General features: G+C 47.2%; 1 protein-coding gene across 2 annotated transcripts in view; it reads right to left on the reverse strand.

Moving 5' to 3' along the window:
* The window catches only part of LOC140409647 (disintegrin and metalloproteinase domain-containing protein 12-like), a 1,449,600-nt gene that overhangs the window by 563,610 nt on the left and 861,234 nt on the right, over positions 1–24,756 (reverse strand). For both annotated transcript variants that reach the window (XM_072497981.1, XM_072497982.1), the window contains exon 13: positions 17,455–17,544. In XM_072497981.1, coding sequence (XP_072354082.1) covers positions 17,455–17,544 — 90 coding nt within the window. The remainder of the gene's footprint in view (positions 1–17,454; positions 17,545–24,756) is intronic.

The following is a 24,756-nucleotide window of genomic DNA, read 5'->3' on the forward strand; positions in this document are numbered from 1 at the left end:
GCCGGTGACACAGTGATTAGCACTGCTGCCTCACAGCACCAGGGACCCAGGTTCAATTCCGACCTTAGGTCACTGTTTGTGCGGAGTTTATACATTCTCCCCGTGTCTGCGTGGGTTTCCGCCAGGTGCTCCGGTTTCCTCCCATAGCCTAAAGATGTGCAGGTTAGGTAGATTGGCCATTCTAAATTGCCCCTTATGGTGGAGTTATGGGGATAGGGCGTGGGATTTGGCCTAGGTAGGGTGGTCTTTCAAAGGGTCAGTACAGACTTGATGGAGGAAATCCATTCAGACACAGGGAGAATGTACAAACTCCACACAACAGGCACACGAGATCAGAATCAGGCCCTGGCGCTGTGAGGCAGCAGTGCTAACCACTGTGCCACCGTGCTTCCATTAAAACATATTAGTTGGCTTGAACTTCCTTGGAGTGGCAAGCAGCATTGGATTGCCACTCTGCTTTCCGCCCCCGCGCACCTACCCTTGCGAGTCAGGCCGGGCGAGAACAGTGCAGGGCAGTGAATTCCTGGAGCCTTCAGTTGAAGGTTTCAGAGTTGGATGCAAAAAGACCTTGGTCTGTTTTTTGTGTCACCGGCTGCCATAAGTCAGGTGAGTGTAAAGGTCCTGCCACCTTCCCGCCAGGGGGAAGGTAAGTTTGCAACTGGTTAGAATTTGGGGCAATGGGATTCAGGCACTTGGGGGTGGGAGGGTTCAGGAACTCAGGAGTGAAGGTCAGGCACCTGTGGGTGTGGGGTTGAGGTGTGGGTACGAGCAGTAGAGGTGGGTGTCAAATGGGAAACATATTCCGACCTTACCAGCGATGTACACATGAAATAAAACATTTTAAAAGCACTTCCCAGGAAAATAATTTAAAATTCAAGTATTGATGTTTCAGATTTCCGGGACATTCACTGGAAAGATCAGCCCACTGCTGACTCCAAGAATGTCACTGCGGATTCATTTAAGGCAAATAGGATGCTTACAATCAGCTGCAAGGAGAAACTCAAGCCCCACTTCTGGTGATATTTCTGTGCACAGTTTTGCATATAGTTGTTTATCAATGTACATAGTTATCAAAGTGACCTCCAACCAGCTGGTGGCGATAGAGATACATAGAAGATAGGAGCAGGAGGAGGCCTTTTGGCCCTTCGAGCCTGCTCCGCCATTCATCACTATCATGGCTGATCATCCAACTCAATAGTCTAATCCTGCTTTCTCCCCATAGCCTTTGATCCCCTTCTCCCCAACTGCTATATCCAGCCGCCTCTTGAATATATTCAATGTTTTAGCATCAACTACTTCCTGTGGTAATGAATTCCACAGGCTCACCACTCTTTGGGTGAAGAAATGTCTCCTTATCTCTGTCCGAAATGGTTTACCCCGAATCCTCAGACTGTGACCCCTGGTTCTGGACACACCCATCATTGGTAACATCTTCCCTGCATCTACCCTGTCTAGTCCTGTTAGAATTTTATAAGTCTCTATGTGTTTCCCCCTATATCTCAAGATATCCGGCAGTTAGTAGTAAGTCGTACAAGAGGCTGCTCGCACTAGAAGTAGCTCCAGGAGAATTCACTGAATTCATTTATTCGTTGCTTTTTTATACCATAGTTTGTTAGTTATCTTTCTTGTAAATCTTGTCAATAAATCATCTTTCTAGTCAAAGAACTAGATGTTCTGAGTGTATCTGCACTTCAGCCACAACACAGAACATAACACCACTGTCAGAACTAGAACCCAAGGCCACGGGTGTTTAAGCTCTGATACCACCCAGTGTCTCAAAGTCCTGTTTCTTCTGTACCTTTAAGAAAGGTCTTGTCTTATCACATGGCTTGTCGCACAGCTTCAGTGATGTCATTTGTGGGTGGAGCTTGGCTGTGGCTGTCAGGTGAGTACGGGATTCAGTGTTTTGGGTTTCAGTTTTGGTTTGTTGGTTTAGACTGAAGAAGAAAAATCAGTGTTTCCCTGTTTCTCTGTTTTTATTTTAAATCTGTTCCAGTGAACTGAAAGTACATTGGGTGTGGCAAACTGCCTTGGTAACTTCAAACATAGAGCTGCTTTCCGCAAGGAGTTTTGCATCTACTGGTTGAAACTGAATCAGAATTTCAGGAAAAGGACCAGTCCCATTCAAGTGAGATTACAGTGTGCTCAGCCATGCCCTTAGACCATAAGACATAGGAGGTGAATTAGGCCACTCGGCCCATCGAGTCTGCTCCACCATTCAATCTTGGCTGATATTTTCTCATCCCCATTCTCCTGCCTTCTCCCCATAACCCCTGATCCCCTTATTAATCAAGAACCTATCTATCTCTGTCTTAAAGACACTCAGTGAATTGGCCTCCACAGCCTTCTGCGGCAAAGGGTTCCACAGATTCACCACCCTCTGGCTGAAGAAATTCCTCCTCATCTCTGTTTTAAAGGATCGTCCCTTTAGTCTGAGATTGTCCTCTGGTTCTAGTTTTTCCGACAAGTGGAAACATCCTCTCCATGTCCATTCTATCTGGCCTCGCAGTATCCTGTAAGTTTCAATAAGATCCCCTCTCAACCTTCTAAACTCCAACGAGTACAGATCCAGAGTCCTCAAACGTTCCTCACACGACAAGCTCTTCATTCCAGGGATCATTCTTGTGAACCTCCTCTGGACCCTTTCCAAGGCCAGCACATCCTTCCTTAGATATGGGGCCCAAAATTGCTCACAATACTCCAAATGGGGTCTGACCAGAGCCTTATACAGCCTCAGAAGTACATCCCTGGTCTTGTATTCCAGCCCTCTCGACGTGAATGCTAACATTGCATTTGCCTTCTTAACTGCCAACTGAACCTGCACATTAACCTTAAGAGAATTGTGAACAAGGACTCCCAAGTCCCTTTGTTCTGCTTTCCGAAGCATTTCCCCATTTAGAAAATAGCCCATGCCTAAATTCCTCCTTCCAAAGTGCAGAACCTCACACTTTTCCACATTGTCTTCCATCTGCCACTTCTTTGCCCGCTCTCCTAGCTTGTCCAAGTCCTTCTGCAGCCCCCTTGCTTCCTCAATACTACCTGTCCCTCTACAGATCTTTGTATCATCTGCAAACTTAGTAACATTGCCTTCAGTACCTTCCAGATCATTAATGTATATTGTGAAAAGTTGTACTCCCAGCACAGACCCCTGAGGCACACCACTAGTCACCGGCTGCCATCCTGAAAAAGACCCCTTTGCCGTCTGCCAGTCAGCCAATCCTCTTTCCAGGCCAGGATCTTACCCTGAACACCATGGGCTTTTAACTTATTTAACAGTCTCCTATGCGGCACCTTGTCAAAGGCCTTATTGAAATCTAAATAAATCACATCCACTGGTTCTCCTTTGTCTAACTTCCTTGGTACCTCCTCAAAGAACTCTAACAGATTTGTCAGACACGACCTCCCTTTGACAAAGCCGTGCTGACTCAGTCCTATTTTACCGTGCACTTCGATTGGATTGGATTGGATTTGTTTATTGTCACGTGTACCGAGGTGCAGTGAAAAGTATTTTTCTGCGAGCAGCTCAACAGATCATTAAGTACATGAGAAGAAAAGGGAATAAAATAAATTACATAATAGGGAAACACAAGGTATATAATGTAACTACATAACACCAGCATCGGATAAAGCATACAGGGTGTAGTGTTAATGAGGTCAGTCCATACGAGGGTCATTTAGGAGTCTGGTGACAGCGGGGAAGAAGCTGTTTTTGAGTCTGTTCGTACGTGTTCTCAGACTTCTGTATCTCCTGCCCGATGGAATAAGTTGGAAGAGTGAGTAAGCCGGGTGGGAGGGGTCTTTGATTATGCTGCCCGCTTTCCCCAGGCAGCGGGAGGTGTAAATGGAGTTAATGGATGGGAGGCAGGTTTGTGTGATGGACTGGGCACTTCCATGTGCTTCGCGATCTCATCTTTAATAACAGACTCTAAAATCTGACCAATGACCGAAGTCAGGCTAACCGGCCTATAATTTCCCATCTTCTGCCTCCCTCCCTTCTTAAACAGCGGTGTTACATTAGCCACTTTCCAGTCCTCTGGGACCCTTCCTGCCTCCAGTGATTCCTGAAAGATCATCACTAATGCCTCCACAATCTCCTCCGCTATCTCTTTTAGAACCCTGGGGTGTAGTCCATCCGGTCCAGGTGACGTATCCACCTTCAGATCTTTCAGTTTCCCCAGAATCTTCTCCTGAGTAATGGTCACTGCACTCACCTCTTCCCCCTGGTTCTCCTGGAGCTCTGGCATCCCACTGGTATCTTCCACCGTGAAGACTGATGCAAAGTAACTATTCAGTTTGTCTGCCATATGTTTCCTATTATTACTTCTCCAGCCACATTTCCAGTGGTCCAATGTCTATTTTTGCCTCTCTCTTACCTTTTATATATTGAAAAAAATCTCTTCCTATCTTCCTTTATATTACGAGCTAGCTTGCACTCGTACTTCATCTTCTCCCCGCTTCTGACTTTCTTAGTTGTCCTCTGCTCGCTTTTAAAGGCTTCCCAATCGTCTGGTTTCCCCCTATTTCTCGCCACTTTGTATGTTTTTTCTTTAGCCTTTATGCTGTCCTTGACATCCCTCGTCAGCCATGGATGCCTTGTCCTCCCCTTAGCATGTTTCCTCCTCATAGAACATAGAACATAGAACAATACAGCGCAGTACAGGCCCTTCGGCCCTCGATGTTGCACCGAAACAAAAACCATCTAACCTACACTATGCCATTATCATCCATATGTTTATCCAATAAACTTTTAAATGCCCTCAATGTTGGCGAGTTCACTACTGTAGCAGGTAGGGCATTCCACGGCCTCACTACTCTTTGCGTAAAGAACCTACCTCTGACCTCTGTCCTATATCTATTACCCCTCAGTTTAAAGTTATGTCCCCTCGTGCCAGCCATTTCCATCCGCGGGAGAAGGCTCTCACTGTCCACCCTATCCAACCCCCTGATCATTTTGTATGTCTCTATTAAGTCTCCTCTTAACCTTCTTCTCTCCAACGAAAACAACCTCAAGTCCATCAGCCTTTCCTCATAAGATTTTCCCTCCATACCAGGCAACATCCTGGTAAATCTCTTTTGCACCCGCTCCAAAGCCTCCACGTCCTTCCTATAATGCGGTGACCAGAACTGTACGCAATACTCCAAATGCGGCCGTACCAGAGTTCTGTATAGCTGCAACATGACCTCCTGACTCCGGAACTCAATCCCTCTACCAATAAAGGCCAACACTCCATAGGCCTTCTTCACAACCCTATCAACCTGGGTGGCAACTTTCAGGGATCTATGTACATGGACACCTAGATCCCTCTGCTCATCCACACTTTCAAGAACTTTACCATTAGCCAAATATTCCGCATTCCTGTTATTCCTTCCAAAGTGAATCACCTCACACTTCTCTACATTCAACTCCATTTGCCACCTCTCAGCCCAGCTCTGCAGCTTATCTATATCCCTCTGTAACCTGCTACATCCTTCCACACTATCGACAACACCACCGACTTTAGTATCGTCTGCAAATTTACTCACCCACCCTTCTGCGCCTTCCTCTAGGTCATTGATAAAAATGACAAACAGCAACGGCCCCAGAACAGATCCTTGTGGTACTCCACTTGTGACTGTACTCCATTCTGAACATTTTCCATCAACCACCACCCTCTGTCTTCTTTCAGCTAGCCAATTTCTGATCCACATCTCTAAATCACCCTCAATCCCCAGCCTCCGTATTTTCTGCAATAGCCTACCATGGGGAACCTTATCAAACGCTTTGCTGAAATCCATATACACCACATCAACTGCTCTACCCTCATCTACCTGTTCAGTCACCTTCTCAAAGAACTCAATAAGGTTTGTAAGGCATGACCTACCCTTCACAAAGCCATGCTGACTATCCCTGATCATATTATTCCTATCTAGATGATTATAAATCTTGTCTCTTATAATCCCCTCCAAGACTTTACCCACGACAGACGTGAGGCTCACCGGTCTATAGTTGCCGGGGTTGTCTCTGCTCCCCTTTTTGAACAAAGGGACCACATTTGCTGTCCTCCAGTCCTCTGGCACTATTCCTGTAGCCAATGATGACATAAAATCCTCCTTGGGATGAATTTCTGCTGTGCCTCCCGAAACCCCCCCCCCCAAAATCCTGCCATTGCTGTTCCACTGTCTTCCCTGCTAGGTTCCTTCTCCAATCAACTCTGGCCAGCTCCTCCCTCAAGTCTTTGTAGTTCCCCTTATTTAATTGTAATACTGTTACATCTGATTGCAGCTTCTCCCTCTCAAACTGCAGAGTGAATTCTATCATATTGTGGTCACTGCTCCCTAAGGGTTCCTTCACCTTAAGTTCCCTAATCAAGTCTGCCTCATTACACATCACCAAATCCAGAATTGCCTGTTCCCTAGTCAGCTCTGTCACAAGCTGCTCCAAAAAAACATCTCTTAGACATTCCACAAATTCCATTTCTTGGGATCCACTACCAACCTGATTTTCCCAGTCCACCTGCATATTGAAGTCCCCCATGATTATTGTGATATTGCCTTTTTTACAGCCTTTTCTAGCTCCTGATTTATTTGCTGCCCCACATCCGGACTACTGCTAGGGGGCCTGTACATAACTCCCATCGGGGTCTTTTTACCTTTGCAATTCCTCAACTCTACCCACAGAGATTCTCTGCCTTCTGATCCTATATCGCTCCTTGCTATCGATTTAACTTCACTCCTTATTAACAATGCAACCCCGCCCCCTTTGCCTATCTGCCTGTCCTTTCGATAGGACACATATCCTGTTACATTTAGATCCCAGCCCTGATCCCCTTGCAGCCACGTCTCTGTGATGCCCACAACATCGTACCGGCCAATTTCAATGTGCGCAACAATCTCATTTTATTGTTCCGTATCTTGCGTGCATTTTGGTACAACACCCTCAGTCATGCATTGACCACCTCCCTTTTCACACTCTCCACAGTCACTGTACCCTGTTGCCCTTTTTGATTTTTGACTATGGCTTCTCTGCCTTACACTTTCCCCCTTACTGCATTTTGTTTCTGGCCCCATTTTACTTCCCTCCGACTTCCTACATCGGATTCCATCCCTTGCCACATTAGTTTAAATCCTCCCTTGAAAGGGGTTTTCAAATGAAATGAAAATGAAAATTGCTTATTCCGGCGCCTGTTCGTGGAGGCTGGTACGGGAATTGAACCGTGCTGCTGGCCTGCCTTCAAAGCCAGCTCTTTCGCCCTGTGCTAAACCAGCCCCTTTTTGTTTATTGGATTTTATATTGAATTGGAACAGCTACTAGGGGCGATTCATTAAGAGTTATATACATAGATCACTGCAGCTGTTGTGTGTTTTTTCATGTTTGAAATTGATTTATATATGTTAACTACATTCATATAATAAACTGTGTTTTGATAAAAGCACCTCGGAAGTCTGATGAATCACACCTGAAGCGAAGGTTCTTGTGTTCATCCTCGCCAAATTCAATATAAAAATTATAATGTGGAGATGCCAGCGTTGGACTGGGGTGAGCACAGTACGAAGTCTTACAACACCAGGTTAAAGTCCAACAGGTTTGTTTCGATGTCACTAGCTTTCGGAGCGCTGCTCCTTCCTCAGGTGAATGAAGAGGTCTGTTCCAGAAACACATATATAGACAAATTCAAAGATGCCAAACAATGCTCGGAATGCGAGCATTAGCAGGTGATTAAATCTTTACAGATCCAGAGACGGGGTAACCCCAGGTTAAAGAGGTGTGAATTGTACCAAGCCAGGACAGTTGGTAGGATTTTGCAGGCCAGATGGTGGGGGATGAATGTAATGCAACATGAATCCCAGGTCCCAGTTGAGGCCGCACTCATATGTGCGGAACTTGGCTATAAGTTTCTGCTCGGCGATTCTGCGTTGTCGCGGGTACTGAAGGCCGCCTTGGAGAACGCTTACCCGGAGATCACAGGCTGAATGCCCTTGACTGCTGAAGTGTTCCCCGACTGGAAGGGAACATTCCTGCCTGGTGATTGTTGCGCGATGTCCGTTCATTCGTTGTCGCAGCGTCTGCATGGTCTCGCCAATGTACCATGCTTCGGGACATCCTTTCCTTCCAGTCGGGGAACACTTCAGCAGTCAAGGGCATTCAGCCTCTGATCTCCGGGTAAGCGTTCTCCAAGGCGGCCTTCAGGACCCGCGACAACGCAGAATCGCCGAGCAGAAACTTAAAGCCAAGTTCCGCACACATGAGTGCGGCCTCAACCGGGACCTGGGATTCATGTCGCATTACATTCATCCCCCACCATCTGGCCTGCAAAATCCTACCAACTGTCCTGGCTTGGTACAATTCACACCTCTTTAACCTGGGGTTACCCCATCTCTGGATCTGTAAAGATTTAATCACCTGCTAATGCTCGCATTCCAAGCATTGTTTGGCATCTTTGAATTTGTCTATATATTTGTTTCTGGAACAGACCTCTTCATTCACCTGAGGAAGGAGCAGCGCTCCGAAAGCTAGTGACATCGAAACAAACCTGTTGGACTTTAACCTGGTGTTGTAAGACTTCGTACTATAAAAATTATAGGTCAGGTAAGCTTCATTACACACTCAGGTTGGTTTAGCTCAGTGGGCTAGACAGCTGGTTTATGAATCAGAACAAGATCAGCAGCAAGTTCAATTCCCGTCCCGGCTGAGAATTCTGAAGTCTCCCTCTGTGTACCCGAACAGGCACCTGGATGTGGCGACTAGGTGCTTTTCATGGTAATTTCATTACAGTGTTAATGTAAGCCTACTTGTGACAATAAAGGTTATTTATTATTTTTATTTACACTTCGGAGTTTCTAAGCCCTTCCCCATAACAAACAAAGAACAAAGAAATATACAGCACAGGAACAGGCCCTTCGGCCCTCCAAGCCCGTGCCGACCATGCTGCCCGACTAAACTACAATCTTCTACACTTCCTGGGTCCGTATCCCTCTATTCCCATCCGATTCATGTATTTGTCAAGATGCCCCTTAAATGTCACTATCGTCCCTGCTTCCACCACCTCCTCCGGTAGCGAGTTCCAGGCACCCACTACCCTCTGCGTAAAAAACGTGCCTCGTACATATCCTCTAAACCTAGCCCCTCTCACCTTAAACCTATGCCCCCTAGTAATTGACCCCTCTACCCCAGGAGAAAGTCTCTGACTATCCACTCTGTCTATGCCCCTCATAATTTTGTAGACCTCTATCAGGTCGCCCCTCAACCTCCTTCGTTCCAGTGAGAACAAACCGAGTTTATTCAACCGCTCCTCATAGCTAATGCCCTCCATACCAGGCAACATTCTGGTAAATCTCTTCTGCACCCTCTCTAAAGCCTCCATATCCTTCTGGTAGTGTGGTGACCAGAATTGAACACTATACTCCAAGTGTGGCCTAACTAAGGTTCTATACAGCTGCAACATGACTCGCCAATTCTTATACTCAATGCCCCGGCCAATGAAGGCAAGCATGCCGTATACCTTCTTGACTACCTTCTCCACCTGTGTTGCCCCTTTCAGTGACCTGTGGACCTGGACTCCTAGATCTCTTTGACTTTCAATACTCTTGAGGGTTCTACCATTCACTGTATATTCCCTACCTACATTAGACCTTCCAAAATGCATTACCTCACATTTGTCCGGATTAAACTCCATCTGCCATCTCTCCACACAAGTCTCCAAACAATCTAAATCCTGCTGTATCCTCTGACAGTCCTCATCGCTATCCGCAATTCCATCAACCTTTGTGTCGTCTGCAAACTTACTAATCAGACCAGTTACATTTTCCTCCAAATCATTTATATATATTACAAACAGCAAAGGTCCCAGCACTGATCCCTGCGGAACACCACTGGTCACAGCCCTCCAATTAGAAAAACATCCTTCCATTGCTACTCTCTGCCTTCTATGACCTAGCCAGTTCTGTATCCACCTTGCCAGCTTACCCCTGATCCCGTGTGACTTCACCTTTTGTATTAGTCTACCATGAGGGACCTTGTCAAAGGCCTTACTGAAGTCCATATAGACAACACCCACTGCCCTACCTGCATCAATCATCTTAGTGACCTCCTCAAAAAACTCTATCAAGTTAGTGAGACACGACCTCCCCTTTACAAAACCATGCTGCCTCTCACTAATACGTCCATTTGCTTCCAAATGGGAGTGGATCCTGTCTCGTAGAATTCTCTCCAGTAATTTCCTCTGAATTAAGGCTCACCGGCCTGTAGTTCCCTGGATTATCCTTGCGACCCTTCTTAAACAGAGGAACAACATTGGCTATTCTCCAGTCCTCCGGGACATCCCCTGAAGACAGTGAGGATCCAAAGGTTTCTGTCAAGGCATCAGCAATTTCCTCTCCAGCCTCCTTCAGTATTCTGGGGTAGATCCCATCAGGCCCTGGGGACTTATCTACCATAATATTTTTTAAGACACCCAACACCTCGTCTTTTTGGATCTCAATGTGACCCAGGCTATCTACATACCCTTCTCCAGACTCAACATCTACCAATTTCTTCTCTTTGGTGAATGCTGATGCGAAGTATTCATTTAGTACCTCGCCCATTTCCTCTGGCTCCACACATAGATTCCCTTGCCTATCCTTTAGTGGGCCAACCCTTTCCCTGGCTACCCTCTTGCTTTTTATGTACGTGTAAAAAGCCTTTGGATTTTCCTTAACCCTATTTGCCAATGACTTTTCGTGACCCCTCCTAGCCCTCCTGACACCTTGCTTAATTTCCTTCCTACTTTCCTTATATTCCACACAGGCTTCGTCTGTTCCCAGCTTTTTAGCCCTGACAAATGCCTCCTTTTTCTTTTTGACAAGGCCTACAATATCTCTCGTTACCCAAGGTTCCTGAAAATTGCCGTATTTATCCTTCTTCCTCACAGGAACATGCCGGTCCTGAATTCCTTTCAACTGACACTTTAAAGCCTCCCACATGTCAGATGTTGATTTGCCCTCAAATATCTGCCCCCAATCTATGTTCTTCAGTTCCCGCCTAATATTGTTATAATTAGCCTTCCCCCAATTTAGCACATTCATCCTAGGACCACTCTTATCCTTGTCCACCAGCAGTTTAAAACTTACTGAATTGTGGTCACTGTTCCCGAAATGCTCCCCTACTGAAACATCTACCACCTGCCGGGCTCATTCCCCAATACCAGGTCCAGTACCGCCCCTTCCCTAGTTGGACTGTCTACATATTGTTTTAAGAAGCCCTCCTGGATGCTCCTTACAAACTCCGCCCCGTCTAAGCCTCTGGCACTAAGTGAGTCCCAGTCAATCTTGGGGAAGTTGAAGTCTCCCATCACCACAACCCTGTTGTTTTTACTCTTTTCCAAAATCTGTCTACCTATCTGCTCCTCTATCTCCGGCTGGCTGTTGGGAGGCTTGTAGTAAACCCCCAACATTGTGACTGCACCCTTCTTATTCCTGATCTCTACCCATATAGCCTCGCTGCCCTCTGAGGTGTCCTCCCGCAGTACAGCTGTGATATTCTCCCTAACCAGCAGCGCAACTCCTCCACCCCTTTTACATCCCCCTCTATCCCGCCTGAAACATCTAAATCCTGGAACGTTTAGCTGCCAATCCTGCTCTTCCCTCAACCAGGTCTCTGTAATGGCAACAACATCATAGTTCCAAGTACTAATCCATGCTCTAAATTCATCTGCCTTACCCGTAATACTTCTTGCATTAAAACATATGCACTTCAGGCCACCAGACCCGCTGTGTTCAGCAACTTCTCCCTGTCTGCTCTGCCTCAGAGCCACACTGTCCCTATTCCCTAGTCCTCCCTCAATGATCTCACCTTCTGACCTATTGCTGCCATGCCCACTCCCCTGCCATACTAGTTTAAACCCTTCCGTGTGACACTAGCAAACCTCGCGGCCAGGATATTTATGCCTCTCCAGTTTAGATGCAACCCGTCCTTCTTATATAGGTCACACCTGCCCCGGAAGAGCTCCCAGTGGTCCAGATAATGGAAACCCTCCCTCCTACATCAGCTGTTTAGCCACGTGTTTAGCTGCTCTATCTTCTTATTTCTAGCCTCACTGGCACGTGGCACAGGGAGTAATCCCGAGATTACAACCCTAGAGGTCCTGTCTTTTAACTTTCTGCCTAGCTCCCTGAACTCCTGCTGCAGGACCTCATGCCCCTTCCTGCCTATGTCGTTAGTACCAATATGTACAACGACCTCTGCCTGTTTGCCCTCCCCCTTCAGGATGCCCTCTACCCATTTGGAGACATCCTGGACCCAGGCACCAGGGAGGCAACATACCATCCTGGAGTCTCTTTCACGTCCAATGAAACGCCTATCTGTGCCCCTGACTATAGAGTCCCCTATTACTATTGCTCTTCTGCGCTTTGACCCTGCCTTCTGAACATCAGAGCCAGCCATGGTGCCACTGCTCTGGCTGCTGCTGTTCTCCCCTGATAGGCTATCCCCCCTGACAGTATCCAAAGGGGTATACCTGTTCGAGAGGGGGCAACCACAGGGGATTCCTGCACTGACTGCCTGCCCTTTCTGATGGTCACCCATTTCTCTGCCTGCACCTTGGGTGTGACCACATTTATAGAACTGCGATCTATGACGCTTTCCGCCACCTGCATGCTCCTAAGTGCATCCAATTGCTGCTCCAACCGAACCATGCGGTCTGTGAGGAGCTCCAGTTGGCTGCACTTTCTGCAGATGAAGCTATCCGGGAAGCTGGAAGCCTCCCGGACCTGCCACATCTCACAGTCAGAGCACTGCACCCCTCTAACTGACATTGCATCAATTAATTAAAATTAAAAGTTTAAAATATTTTTTTATATACATATATTTTTTAAAGTTACTGTTAACTATCTGTTTCCTAGCACTAGATTTCTAATATAAATGCGAAAGCTAAATATAGTACTCTCCGATCTCTGGCTTAGATACCCCTCTCAATTATAATTGAGTAATTTTGTTTAATTAGTTACCAATGCTTAATTTTTTAAATTTAGTGTAGATTCCCAACCAGCCACTCAGGTCACAACTTTTCTGTAATGTCACTTCAGTTTCCCCCCCGACACACACAATTTGAAAAAGGTATAAAAGCAAAAATGAGTAAAATCACTTACTTACCTTCTGACCTTCTGAGTAATTTTAATTTTAATTAATTGACGCAATGTCAGTTAGAGGGGTGCTGTGCTCTGACTGTGAGATGTGGCAGGTCCGGGAGGCTTCCAGCGTCCCGGATGGCTTCATCTGCAGAAAGTGCACCCACCTGGAGCTCCTCACAGATCGCATGGTTCGGTTGGAGCAGCAATTGGATGCACTTCGGAGCATGCAGGTGGCGGAAAGCGTCATAGATCGCAGTTATGTAAATGTGGTCACACCCAAGGTGCAGACAGAGAAATGGGTGACCACCAGAAAGGGCAGGCAGTCAGTGCAGGAATCCCCTGTGGTTGTCCCCCTCCCGAACAGGTATACCCCTTTGGATACTGTCGGGGGGGATAGCCTATCAGGGGAAAACAGCAGCAGCCAGAGCAGTGGCACCACGGCTGGCTCTGATGTTCAGAAGGGAGGGTCAAAGCGCAGAAGAGTAATAGGGGACTCTGTAGTCAGGGGCACAGATAGGCGCTTCTGTGGACGTGAAAGAGACTCCAGGATGGTATGTTGCCTCCCTGGTGCCAGGGTCCAGGATGTCTCCGAACGGGTAGAGGGCATCCTGAAGGGGGAGGGCAAACAGGCAGAGGTCGTTGTACATATTGGTACTAACGACATAGGCAGGAAGGGGCATGAGGTCCTGCAGCAGGAGTTCAGGGAGCTAGGCAGAAAGTTAAAAGACAGGACCTCGAGGGTTGTAATCTCGGGATTACTCTCTGTGCCACGTGCCAGTGAGGCTAGAAATAGGAAGATAGAGCAGATAAACACGTGGCTAAACAGCTGGTGTAGGAGGGAGGGTTTCCATTATCTGGACCACTGGGAGCTCTTCCGGGGCAGATGTGACCTGTATAAGAAGGACTGGTTGCATCTAAACCGGAGAGGCATAAATATCCTGGCCGCGAGGTTTGCTAGTGTCACACGGGAGGGTTTAAACTAGTATGGCAGGGGGGTGGGCACGGGAGCAATAGGTCAGAAGGTGAGAGCATTGAGGGAGAACTAGGGAATAGGGACAGTGTGGCTCTGAGGCAGAGCAGACAGGGAGAAGTTGCTGAACACAGCGGGTCTGGTGGCCTGAAGTGCATATGTTTTAATGCAAGGAGCATTACGGGTAAGGCAGATGAACTTAGAGCTTGGATTAGTACTTGGAACTATGATGTTGTTGCCATTACAGAGACCTGGTTGAGGGAAGGGCAGGATTGGCAGCTAAACGTTCCAGGATTTAGATGTTTCAGGCAGGATAGAGGGGGATGTAAAAGGGGAGGTGGACTTGCGCTACTTGTTCGGGAGAATATCACAGCTGTACTGCGAGAGGACACCTCAGAGGGCAGTGAGGCTATATGGGTAGAGATCAGGAATAAGAAGGGTGCAGTCACAATGTTGGGGGTATACTACAGGCCTCCCAACAGCCAGCGGGAGATAGAGGAGCAGATAGGTAGACAGATTTTGGAAAAGAGTAAAAACAACAGGGTTGTGGTGATGGGAGACTTCAACTTCCCCAATATTGACTGGGACTCACTTAGTGCCAGGGGCTTAGACGGGGTGGAGTTTGTAAGGAGCATCCAGGAGGGCTTCTTAAAACAATATGTAGACAGTCCAACTAGGGAAGGGGCGGTACAGGACCTGGTATTGGGGAATGAGCCCGTCCAGGTGGTAGATGTTTCAGTAGGGGAGCATTTCGGTAACAGTGACCACAATTCAGTAAGTTTTAAAGTACTGGTGGACAAGGATAAGAGTGGTCGAGTGGTCCGAGGATGAATGTGCTAAATTGGGGGAAGGCTAATTATAACAATATTAGGCGGGAACTGAAGAACATAGATTGGGGGCGGGTGTTTGAGGGCAAATCAACATCTGACATGTGGGAGGCTTTCAAGTGGCAGTTGAAAGGAATACAGGACCGGCATGTTCCTGTGAGGAAGAAAGATAAATACGGCAATTTTCGGGAACCTTGGATGACGAGTGATATTGTAGGCCTCGTCAAAAAGAAAAAGGAGGCATTTGTCAGGGCTAAAAGGCTGGGAACAGACGAAGCCTGCGTGGAATATAAGGAAAGTAGGAAGGAACTTAAGCAAGGAGTCAGGAGGGCTAGAAGGGGTCATGAAAAGTCATTTGCAAATAGGGTTAAGGAAAATCCCAAGGCTTTTTACACGTACATAAAAAGCAAGAGGGTAGCCAGAGAAAGGGTTGGCACACTGAAGGATAGGCAAGGGAATCTATGTGTGGAGCCAAAGGAAATGGGCGAGGTACTAAATGAATACTTTGCATCAGTATTCACCAAAGAGAAGGAATTGGTAGATGTTGAGTCTGGAGAAGGGGGTGTAGATAGCCTGGGTCACATTGTGATCCAAAAAGACGAGGTGTTGGGTGTCTTAAAAAATATTAAGGTAGATAAGTCCCCAGGGCCTGATGGGATCTACCCCAGAATACTGAAGGAGGCTGGAGAGGAAATTGCTGATGACTTGACAGAAATCTTTGGATCCTCACTGTCTTCAGGTAATGTCCCGGAGGACTGGAGAATAGCCAATGTTGTTCCCCTGTTTAAGAAGGGTAGCAGGGATAATCCCGGGAACTACAGGCCGGTGAGCCTTACTTCAGTGGTAGGGAAATTACTGGAGAGAATTCTTCGAGACAGGATCTACTCCCATTTGGAAGCAAATGGACGTATTAGTGAGAGGCAGCACGGTTTTGTGAAGGGGAGGTCGTGTCTCACTAACTTGATAGAGTTTTTTGAGGAGGTCACTAAGATGATTGATGCAGGTAGGGCAGTAGATGTTGTCTATATGGACTTCAGTAAGGCCTTTGACAAGGTCCCTCATGGTAGACTAGTACAAAAGGTGAAGTCACACGGGATCAGGGGTGAGCTGGCAAGGTGGATACAGAACTGGCTAGGCCATAGAAGGCAGAGAGTAGCAATGGAGGGATGCTTTTCTAATTGGAGGGCTGTGACCAGTGGTGTTCCACAGGGATCAGTGCTGGGACCTTTGCTCTTTGTAGTATATATAAATGATTTGGAGGAAAATGTAACTGGTCTGATTAGTAAGTTTGCAGACGACACAAAGGTTGGTGGAATTGCGGATAGCGATGAGGACTGTCGGAGGATACAGCAGGATTTAGATTGTCTGGCGACTTGGGCGGAGAGATGGCAGATGGAGTTTAATCCGGACAAATGTGAGGTAATGCATTTTGGAAGGTCTAATGCAGGTAGGGAATATACAGTGAATGGTAGAACCTTCAAGAGTATTGAAAGTCAAAGAGATCTAGGAGTACAGGTCCACAGGTCATTGAAAGGGGCAACACAGGTGGAGAAGGTAGTCAAGAAGGCATACGGCATGCTTGCCTTCATTGGCCGGGGCATTGAGTAGAAGAATTGGCAAGTCCTGTTGCAGCTGTATAGAACCTTAGTTAGGCCACACTTGGAGTATAGTGTTCAATTCTGGTCGCCACACTACCAGAAGGATGTGGAGGCTTTAGAGAGGGTGCAGAAGAGATTTACCAGAATGTTGCCTGGTATGGAGGGCATTAGCTATGAGGAGCGATTGAATAAACTCGGTTTGCTCTCACTGGAACGAAGGAGGTTGAGGGGAGACCTGATAGAGGTATATAAAATTATGAGGGGCATAGACAGAGTGGATAGTCAGAGGCTTTTCCCCAGGATAGAGGGGTCAATTACTAGGGGGCATAGGTTTAAGGTGAGAGGGGCAAGGTTTAGAGTAGATGTACGAGGCAAGTTTTTTACACAGAGGGTAGTGGGTGCCTGGAACTCACTACCGGAGGAGGTGGTGGAAGCAGGGACGATAGTGACATTTAAGGGGCATCTTGACAAATACATGAATAGGATGGGAATAGAGGGATACGGACCCAGGAAGTGTAGAAGATTGTAGTTTCGTTGGGCAGCATGGTCGGCACGGGCTTGGAGGGCCGAAGGGCCTGTTCCTGTGCTGTACATTTCTTTGTTCTTTGCTCACCATTCAATGTGATTATGGCTGATCCGGTTGTGATCTCAATTTGACTTTCATGTCTGGCCCCCAAACCTTCTCACCATTGTGCATCAGAAATCTGTCTTCTCCAATCTATCTTCAGACTGAAGGTCCTCATCCCTGGAACCATTCTCATTAACATTTCTGCACTCTCTCTAATGCCTTCGCATCTTTCTTAAAGTGTGGGAGCGAGGGCCAGATGCAATACTCCAGTTCAGACTCAATCAGTGCTCTATACAATTTTAACATAACTTCCTTATTTTTGTACTCTATGCCCTATTAATGAACCCTTGGACGCTGGACACTCTCTCAACATGTCCTGCATGGCAGAGTGATCCAATGAGATCTTACTTGGCAGGCCTTACAGCAGGCACCGGTCGAACATTTTCCGCCAGGTTTGAGTTTACAGGTTGACGGCTCACAACAGGGATCTGAACATTCCTGAGGATAAAACAAATGCAGAAAATAATGGTTTACTAGGATGCCATCTCAATATGTTGAACATATTTCACTGCATTCAAGGCAAAGCATTTAAACGGAACCCACTTCTGAGTCAGAAGGTCTTGTGTTCAAGTCCCATGGCAGGATTTGAACAAAAAAATCTCAATGTTGTCCCAGTCCAGTAGTGATGGGAGTGCAACATTGAAATCATTTGCCTTTCCTGGGTTATTTTAGGTGGGCTGGGAACTTACCAGATCCAAAAGTGGCAGACTTTGGCCCAGTTAGGAGTTAACGTGGTGAAACGTTTGAACAGCTGATAAAGGAAAGGGTTTGACTCTGTTACTGTGCAGTGGCTGTGGGAGTGGATTTTCCATGTACAGGATGCTGCCATCAGTCCAAAGGGATATTCCCCATAACACACAATTCAGCAACGTTGTGCCTGAATTTAACCTCCGGAGTGATAGCAGGTATGCAGGTTGTACGTTGCAGCAATTGGCCGATAAAATCAAACAGCATGCTCCTTCAATTGTTTGAAATAGACAGAGGACAGACTGCACTCAAGAAACCAGCAATTGCAAAATCCAAAATGTAGAGCAGAATGTTCCATTTATGAGCCGAAGTGTGAAGGCGTTACTCCGCTGCTCTGAGCTTGCATCAAATTCTGTGCTTGGAACCTCATTAGTTATTCAGGCGAGTATGGGGCCCATCACCTGGTGGCTCAAGAGCTAAATTGTCTGCCTGCCATCAGGGGCAGCAGGGTAGCACAGTGGTTAGCACAGTGGCTTCACAGCTCCAGGGTTCCAGGTTCAATTCCCGGCTTGGGTCACTGTCTGTGCGGAGTCTGCACGTCCTCCCCGTGTGTGCGTGGGTTTCCTCCGGGTGCTCCGGTTTCCTCCCACAGTCCAAAGATGTGCAGGTTAGGTGGATTGGCCGTGATAAATTGCCCTTAGTATTCAAAAAGGTTAGGTAGGATTACTGGGTTAAGGTGGAGGCGTGGGCCGGTGCAGACTCGATGAGCCAAATGGCCTCCTTCTGCACTGTAAATTCCATGATTCTATGAGCTAATAGGGCCGAAGGTGCAGGCACCATGTTTAAATGTCAGTCGAACACACACACAGCTCATTCTCACGAGCCCACCTGTTTCCAGGAGACCATTACAGATGTCTGTTACGATCCCAATTGGCATTATAACTGGAGACTGTAATATTTACTTTTTTAAATAATACATGGAGGAATAGAGACAAAGGACCACTAATTAGTTTTAACTACAAGAAATAAACACTTATTAAACATGAAAAATTGAGTTATGATGCAATACTCCTTTACCTCCCCCTCATGTTAGCTTAACAAATACACTCAATTTTAAGATTAACACAGATTACAAAGTACATCTTCAAATATTTTTCTTCTTGGGTAGTCCTTCAGCATCGAGGATGACTTGCTTCCACTCCAGAGAGGTGGGTCCTGCTGTGGCTGAATAGATCAACAGACACTGCCACAGGTTTGGAATGTGGTATTTGATAAGGTGGGTAGGTGACACTTGTTTTGGGTGTCTTGTGTCAGGCATGCTTCTGTGGACATGAAAGAGACTCCAGGATGGTGTGTTGCCTCCCTGGTGCCAGGGTCAAGGATGTCTCTGAACGAACACAGGACATCCTGAAGGGGGAGGGTGAACAGCCAGAGGTCGTAGTATAGGTACTAATGACATAGGGAGGAAGAGTGATGAGGTCCTGCAGAAGGAGTTCAGGGAGTTAGGCAGTAAGCTAAAAAGCAGGACCTCTCGGGTTGTAATCTTAGGATTACTCCCTGTGCCACGTGCCAGTGAGGCTAGAAATAGGAGGATAGTGCAGCTAAACACGTGGCTAAACTGGTGGTGTAGGAGGGAGGGTTTTAGATTTCTGGACCATTGGGATCTCTTCCGGGGCAGGTGTGACCTGTACAAGAAGAACAGGTTGCATCTCAACCCGAGGGGCACCAATATCCTGGCTGGGAGGATTGCGAGTGTCACTCGGGAGGATTTAAACTCGTATGGCCGGGGGGTAGGAACCAGAATGAGAGCTTAGAAGGTGTAATAACTCAAAGGGAAATAGAGAACAAAAATAAAAGAACAACATCACCCTCAGGCAGAGCAAAAAAGGTGACAGGTGTGAAATGGGAGGTGGTCAATACAGGTTTTGTACCTAAACGCGCGCAGTATCCAGAACAAGGTAAATGAGCTTGTTGCGCATATTGAAATTGGCCGTAATTATTAAAGATGAGATTGCGGAGTACTTGGAAGTGCATAGTAAAATATGACTGAGTCAGCACGGCTTTGTCAAAGGGAGGTCGTGTCTGACAAATCTGTTAGAGTTCTTTGAGGAAGTAACAAGGAAGTTAGACAAAGGAGAACCAGGGAACGTGATTTATTTAGATTTCCAGAAGGCCTTTGACAAGGTGCCGCATAGGAGACTGTTAAATAAGTTAAGAGCTCATGGTGTTAACGGTACGATCCTGGATTGATAGAGGATTGGCTGACTGGCAGAAGGCAGAGAGTGGGGCTGAAGGGGTCTTTTTCAGGATGACAGCCAGTGACTAGTGGTAAGTTTGCAGATGATACAAAGATCTGTAGAGGAACAGGTAGTATTGAGGAAGCAAGGGGACTGCAGAAGGACTTGGACAGGCGAGGAGAGTGGGCAATGAAGTGGCAGAAATACAATGTGGAAAAGTGTGAGGTTATGCATTTTGGAAGGAGACACGGAGGCATAGACTATTTTTGAAATGGGAAGTTGCTGAGGAAATATGAAGCACAAAGGGGGTTAGGAGTGCTTGTTCACAATTCTCTTGATTAATAAGGGGATCAGGGGTTATGGGGAGAAGGCAGGAGAATGGGGATGAGAAAATATCAGCCATGATTGAATGGCAGAGCAGACTCGATGGGCCGAATGGCCTAATTCTGCTCCTATGTCTTATGGTCTTATGCGGGCAATGGTACCCAGCCATCGCAGCTGATCGAGCATGACCAGTGCCTCGATACTGGAGATATTGCCCTGGGAGGAAACGCTCACATTGATATGCCTATCCTGCGGTGGATTTGCATTATTTTGTGGAGGCAGCGTTGGTGATACATCTCCAAGGATTTGAGGTGTCTGCTGTACATTGTCGAGGTTTCTGATGTATACAAGAGGACGGGAAGCAAAGCTGTTCTGTAGATCATGAGCTTGGTGCTGGCTTTGAGGACTTGGTCTTAAATTGCAATGCTCTCAGTAACCCAAAGCACCTTTAAGCACACAGATTGGCTATGGTCAGATACACACTGCTCTGAACCAAAATTCGTGGGTCTGTGGATTTTCCTCAGAATTCCCCCATATGATAGTCACATGAGAGTTTCCAAATTCCACTCCCAAAACACACTTTAAATCTTCTTTCATAATAATGCTTTCCATCATTGGTTTGAATTCCAAAATCCAGTCCAGATTTACCAAAGGACTCTTTTAAACTAAGCTTCTGCTCCACTTTTAACAATGGAGCAGTGTCCAGGTTTCATCCTATCCACTTTCGGATTTATTTGCCTTGACTGCTGTATAAACTGTTCACAATTTCTTTCACTCTTGATTCGCAGACTCCATTGATGGCATCAGGCTTTTGATTTACCTTTCAAGTTTGCTTTACTACTTTAAATATGGTTACTGCAATTATCACTTTAACTCAGAACTTTTTGTTTACTATTCTTTGAATTCTTCTGAACAATACCTTGGTCTCTGTCCTCTTAACTTCAGTTGTTCAAATCATTCATTCTGTTCCAAATCACTGGATTACTCAGAATTTACTAGTAACTGGTTCTTTGGGAAGCCTGTCTCTTTGGAGCTTTCACCCTGTCCGGTCTTTCTCCTGACAGAGTTGAGAGATGGTCACATCTTGGTGCCTTTCTTCAACTGCAACACATCCAGCTAAAACTAAAACTGTTTTTTTTTTTCATCTTACAAGGTCCCCAGTTTCAAAACAATCACTGCTAGCTCATTTATTCTTCAGGCCATAGCCCTCTCTAAGCACAACAGAAACAGAATTAAAACTCAGCCAACCCCCACACAGTGGGCAGCATGGTAGCACAAGTGGCTAGCACTGTGGCTTCACAGTGCCAGGGTCCCAGGATCGATTCCCCGCTGGGTTACTGTCTGTGCGGAGTCTGCACGATCTCCCCGTGTGTGCGTGGGTTTTTCCCGGGTGCTCCGGTTTCCTCCCACAGTCCAAAGATATGCAGGTTATGTGGATTGGCCATGATAAATTGCCCACAGTGACCAAAAAGGTTAGGCGGGGTTATTGGGTTACCGAGATCGGGTGGAAGTGAGGGCTTAAGTGGGTCGGTGTAGACTCGATGGGCCGAATGGCCTCCTTCTTCACTGTATGTTCTATATACATCTTTGTCCCTCATGAATCTAACAAGTGGTTTCACCCTTCCAGGCATGGAAACATTAAACACATTTAAAATTGTACCTAATAATCAATGTTTACAAAGATAAATCACTTAAAACTACCATTGCTTTCTGAACACCACCCCTTTGAAAGAAGTACATTTTCATGACCATGAAGATTTCTTTACTTGGGTGTTATATCCATTTTTCAGAAACCTATGAGAGTAAGCTTGCAGGGAACATAAAAACTGACTGTAAAAGTTGCCATAGGTATGTGAACAGAAGGGTGGCATGGTGGTGCAGTGCTTAGCACTGCTGCCTCATGGCTGCGAGGACCCGGGTTTTATCCCGGCCCCGGATCACTGTCTGTGTGCAGTTTCCACATTTTACCCGTGTCTGCGTGGGTCTCCCCCCTACAACCCAAAAAGATGTGCAGGGTAGGTGATTTGGCCAATCTAAATTACTTCTTTATTGGAAAAAAATAATTGGGTACTCTAAATTTATTTTTAAAAAGGTATGTGAACAGAAAAAAGATTTGTGAAGACAAATGTAGGTCCCTTACAGTCAGAAACACGAGACTGGATAATGGAGAACAAAGAAATAGCTGAGCAACTAAATACAAACTTTGGTTCTGTATTCACAAATGAGCACACAAATCAGATAACAGAAATGTTGGAGAATGCAGGGTTTATTAGAGGGAGGAACTGGAGGAGCTTAGTTTTGGTAAAGAAATGATGGGGAAACTGAAGGGATCGAAGGCCGTTAAATCCCCGGGGCCTGATAATCTACATCCCAGAGTGCTAAAGGAAGTGGCCCTTGAAATAGTGGATGCATTGGTGGTCATCTTCCAGGATTCTATAGACTGGGGAACAGTCCCTGCAGATTGGAGGGTGGCTAATGTAATCACACTGTTTAAAAAGTGGGCGCAGAGAGAAAACATGGAATGCGAGACCAGTCAGCCTGACGTCGTTACTGAGGAAAATTCTAACATCCAAAGATTTTAGAGCAGAGCATTTAGAAATCAGTGTCAGGATCGGACAGAGTCAGCATGGATTTATGAAGGGGAAATCATAACATAGCATAACATAGAATTTACAGTGCAGAAGGAGGCCATTCGGCCCATCGAGACTGCACCGGCTCTTGGAAAGAGTACCCTACCCAAGGTCAACACCTCCACCCTATCCCCATAACCCAGTAACCCCACCCAACACGAAGGGCAATTTTGGACACTAAGGGCAATTTATCATGGCCAATCCACCTAACCTGCACATCTTTGGACTGTGGGAGGAAACCGGAACACCCGGAGGAAACCCACGCACACACGGGGAGGACGTGCAGACTCCACACAGACAGTGACCCAAGCCTGAATCGAACCTGGGACCCTGGAGCTGTGAAGCAATTGTGCTAACCACTATGCTACCGTGCTGCCCCACATGCTTCACATCATGGGCGACATTCTCCGACCCCCCGCCGGGTCGGAGAATCGCCGGGGGCTGGCGTGAATCCCGCCCCCGCCGGTTGCCGAAGTCTCCGGCACCGGAGATTCAGCGGGGGCGGGAATCGCTCCGCGCCGGTTGGCGGGCCCCCCTGCTCGATTCTCTGGCCCGGATGGGCCGAAGTCCCGCCGATAAATTGCCTGTCCCGCCGGCGTAAATTAAATAACCTCACTTACCGGCGGGACAAGGCGGCGTGGGCGGGCTCCAGGGTCCTGGGGGGGGACGCGGGGCGATCTGACCCTGGGGGGGTGCCCCCACGGTGGCCTGGCCCGCGATCGGGGCCCACCGATCCGCGGGCGGGCCTGTGGCGTGGGGGGCACTCTTTCCCTTCCGCCTCCGCCACGGTCTCCACCATGGCGGAGGTGGAAGAGACTCCCTCCACTGCGCATGCGTGGGAAACTGCCAGCGGTCGCTGACGCTCCCGCGCATGCGCAGCCCGGAGATGTAATTTCCGTGCCAGCTGGCGGGGCAACAAAGGCCATTTCCGCCAGCTGGTGGGGTGGAAATTCCTCCGGCGTCGGCCTCGCCCCTCAATGTTGGGGCTCGGACCCCAAAGATGCGGAGCATTACGCAGAGGGTAGTGGGTGCCTGGAACTCGCTACCAGAGGAGGTAGTGGAAGCAGGGACGATAGGGACATTTAAGGGGCATCTTGACAAATATATGAATAGGATGGGAATAGAAGGATACGGACCCAGGAAGTGTAGAAGATTGTAGTTTAGTCGGGCAGCATGGTTGGCACGGGCTTGGAGGGCCGAAGGGCCTGTTCCTGTGCTGTACATTTCTTTGTTCTTTGGCGCGATGCCCGTCTGATTGGCGCCGTTTTGGGCGCCAGTCGGCGGACATCGCGCCGTTTCCGGAGAATTCCGCCCCATGTTTCACAAATCTACTAGAATTCTTCGAGTATGTACGTAGAACATAGAACAGTACAGCACAGTACAGGCCCTTCAGCCCATGATGTTGTGCCTGTCGTGTTAATCACCCTGGGGTAACATGGAATGCAACTGGATGCAGTTGTACTGGAAAAGAGACTCAACACGTTTTATTGAACCTGTTAAGCAGTGCACACAGTTCGCTGTGGGTTTGACACTCTACTCATCTAAGCGTGCTTACTATCATTAACTAGACCAGACTAGCTCTGAGCCACGTGTAGAAGGTGCTAACTGATATATACACCCTGACTGTCACTACAGTTGTCACTCGTGGAAAGAGGCAGAGTGCTGATGCCTCGTTTGTTTTATAGTGGGAAACCCTCTTCCAGTGTTCTGCCTGGTGATTGTGTCCTGTGTGTTGATTGGCTGTACTGAGTGTCTGTCACTGCCTGTCTGTA

The sequence above is a fragment of the Scyliorhinus torazame genome, chromosome 3 (genome assembly GCF_047496885.1).
Source record: "Scyliorhinus torazame isolate Kashiwa2021f chromosome 3, sScyTor2.1, whole genome shotgun sequence".
Lineage (NCBI taxonomy): Eukaryota > Metazoa > Chordata > Chondrichthyes > Carcharhiniformes > Scyliorhinidae > Scyliorhinus > Scyliorhinus torazame.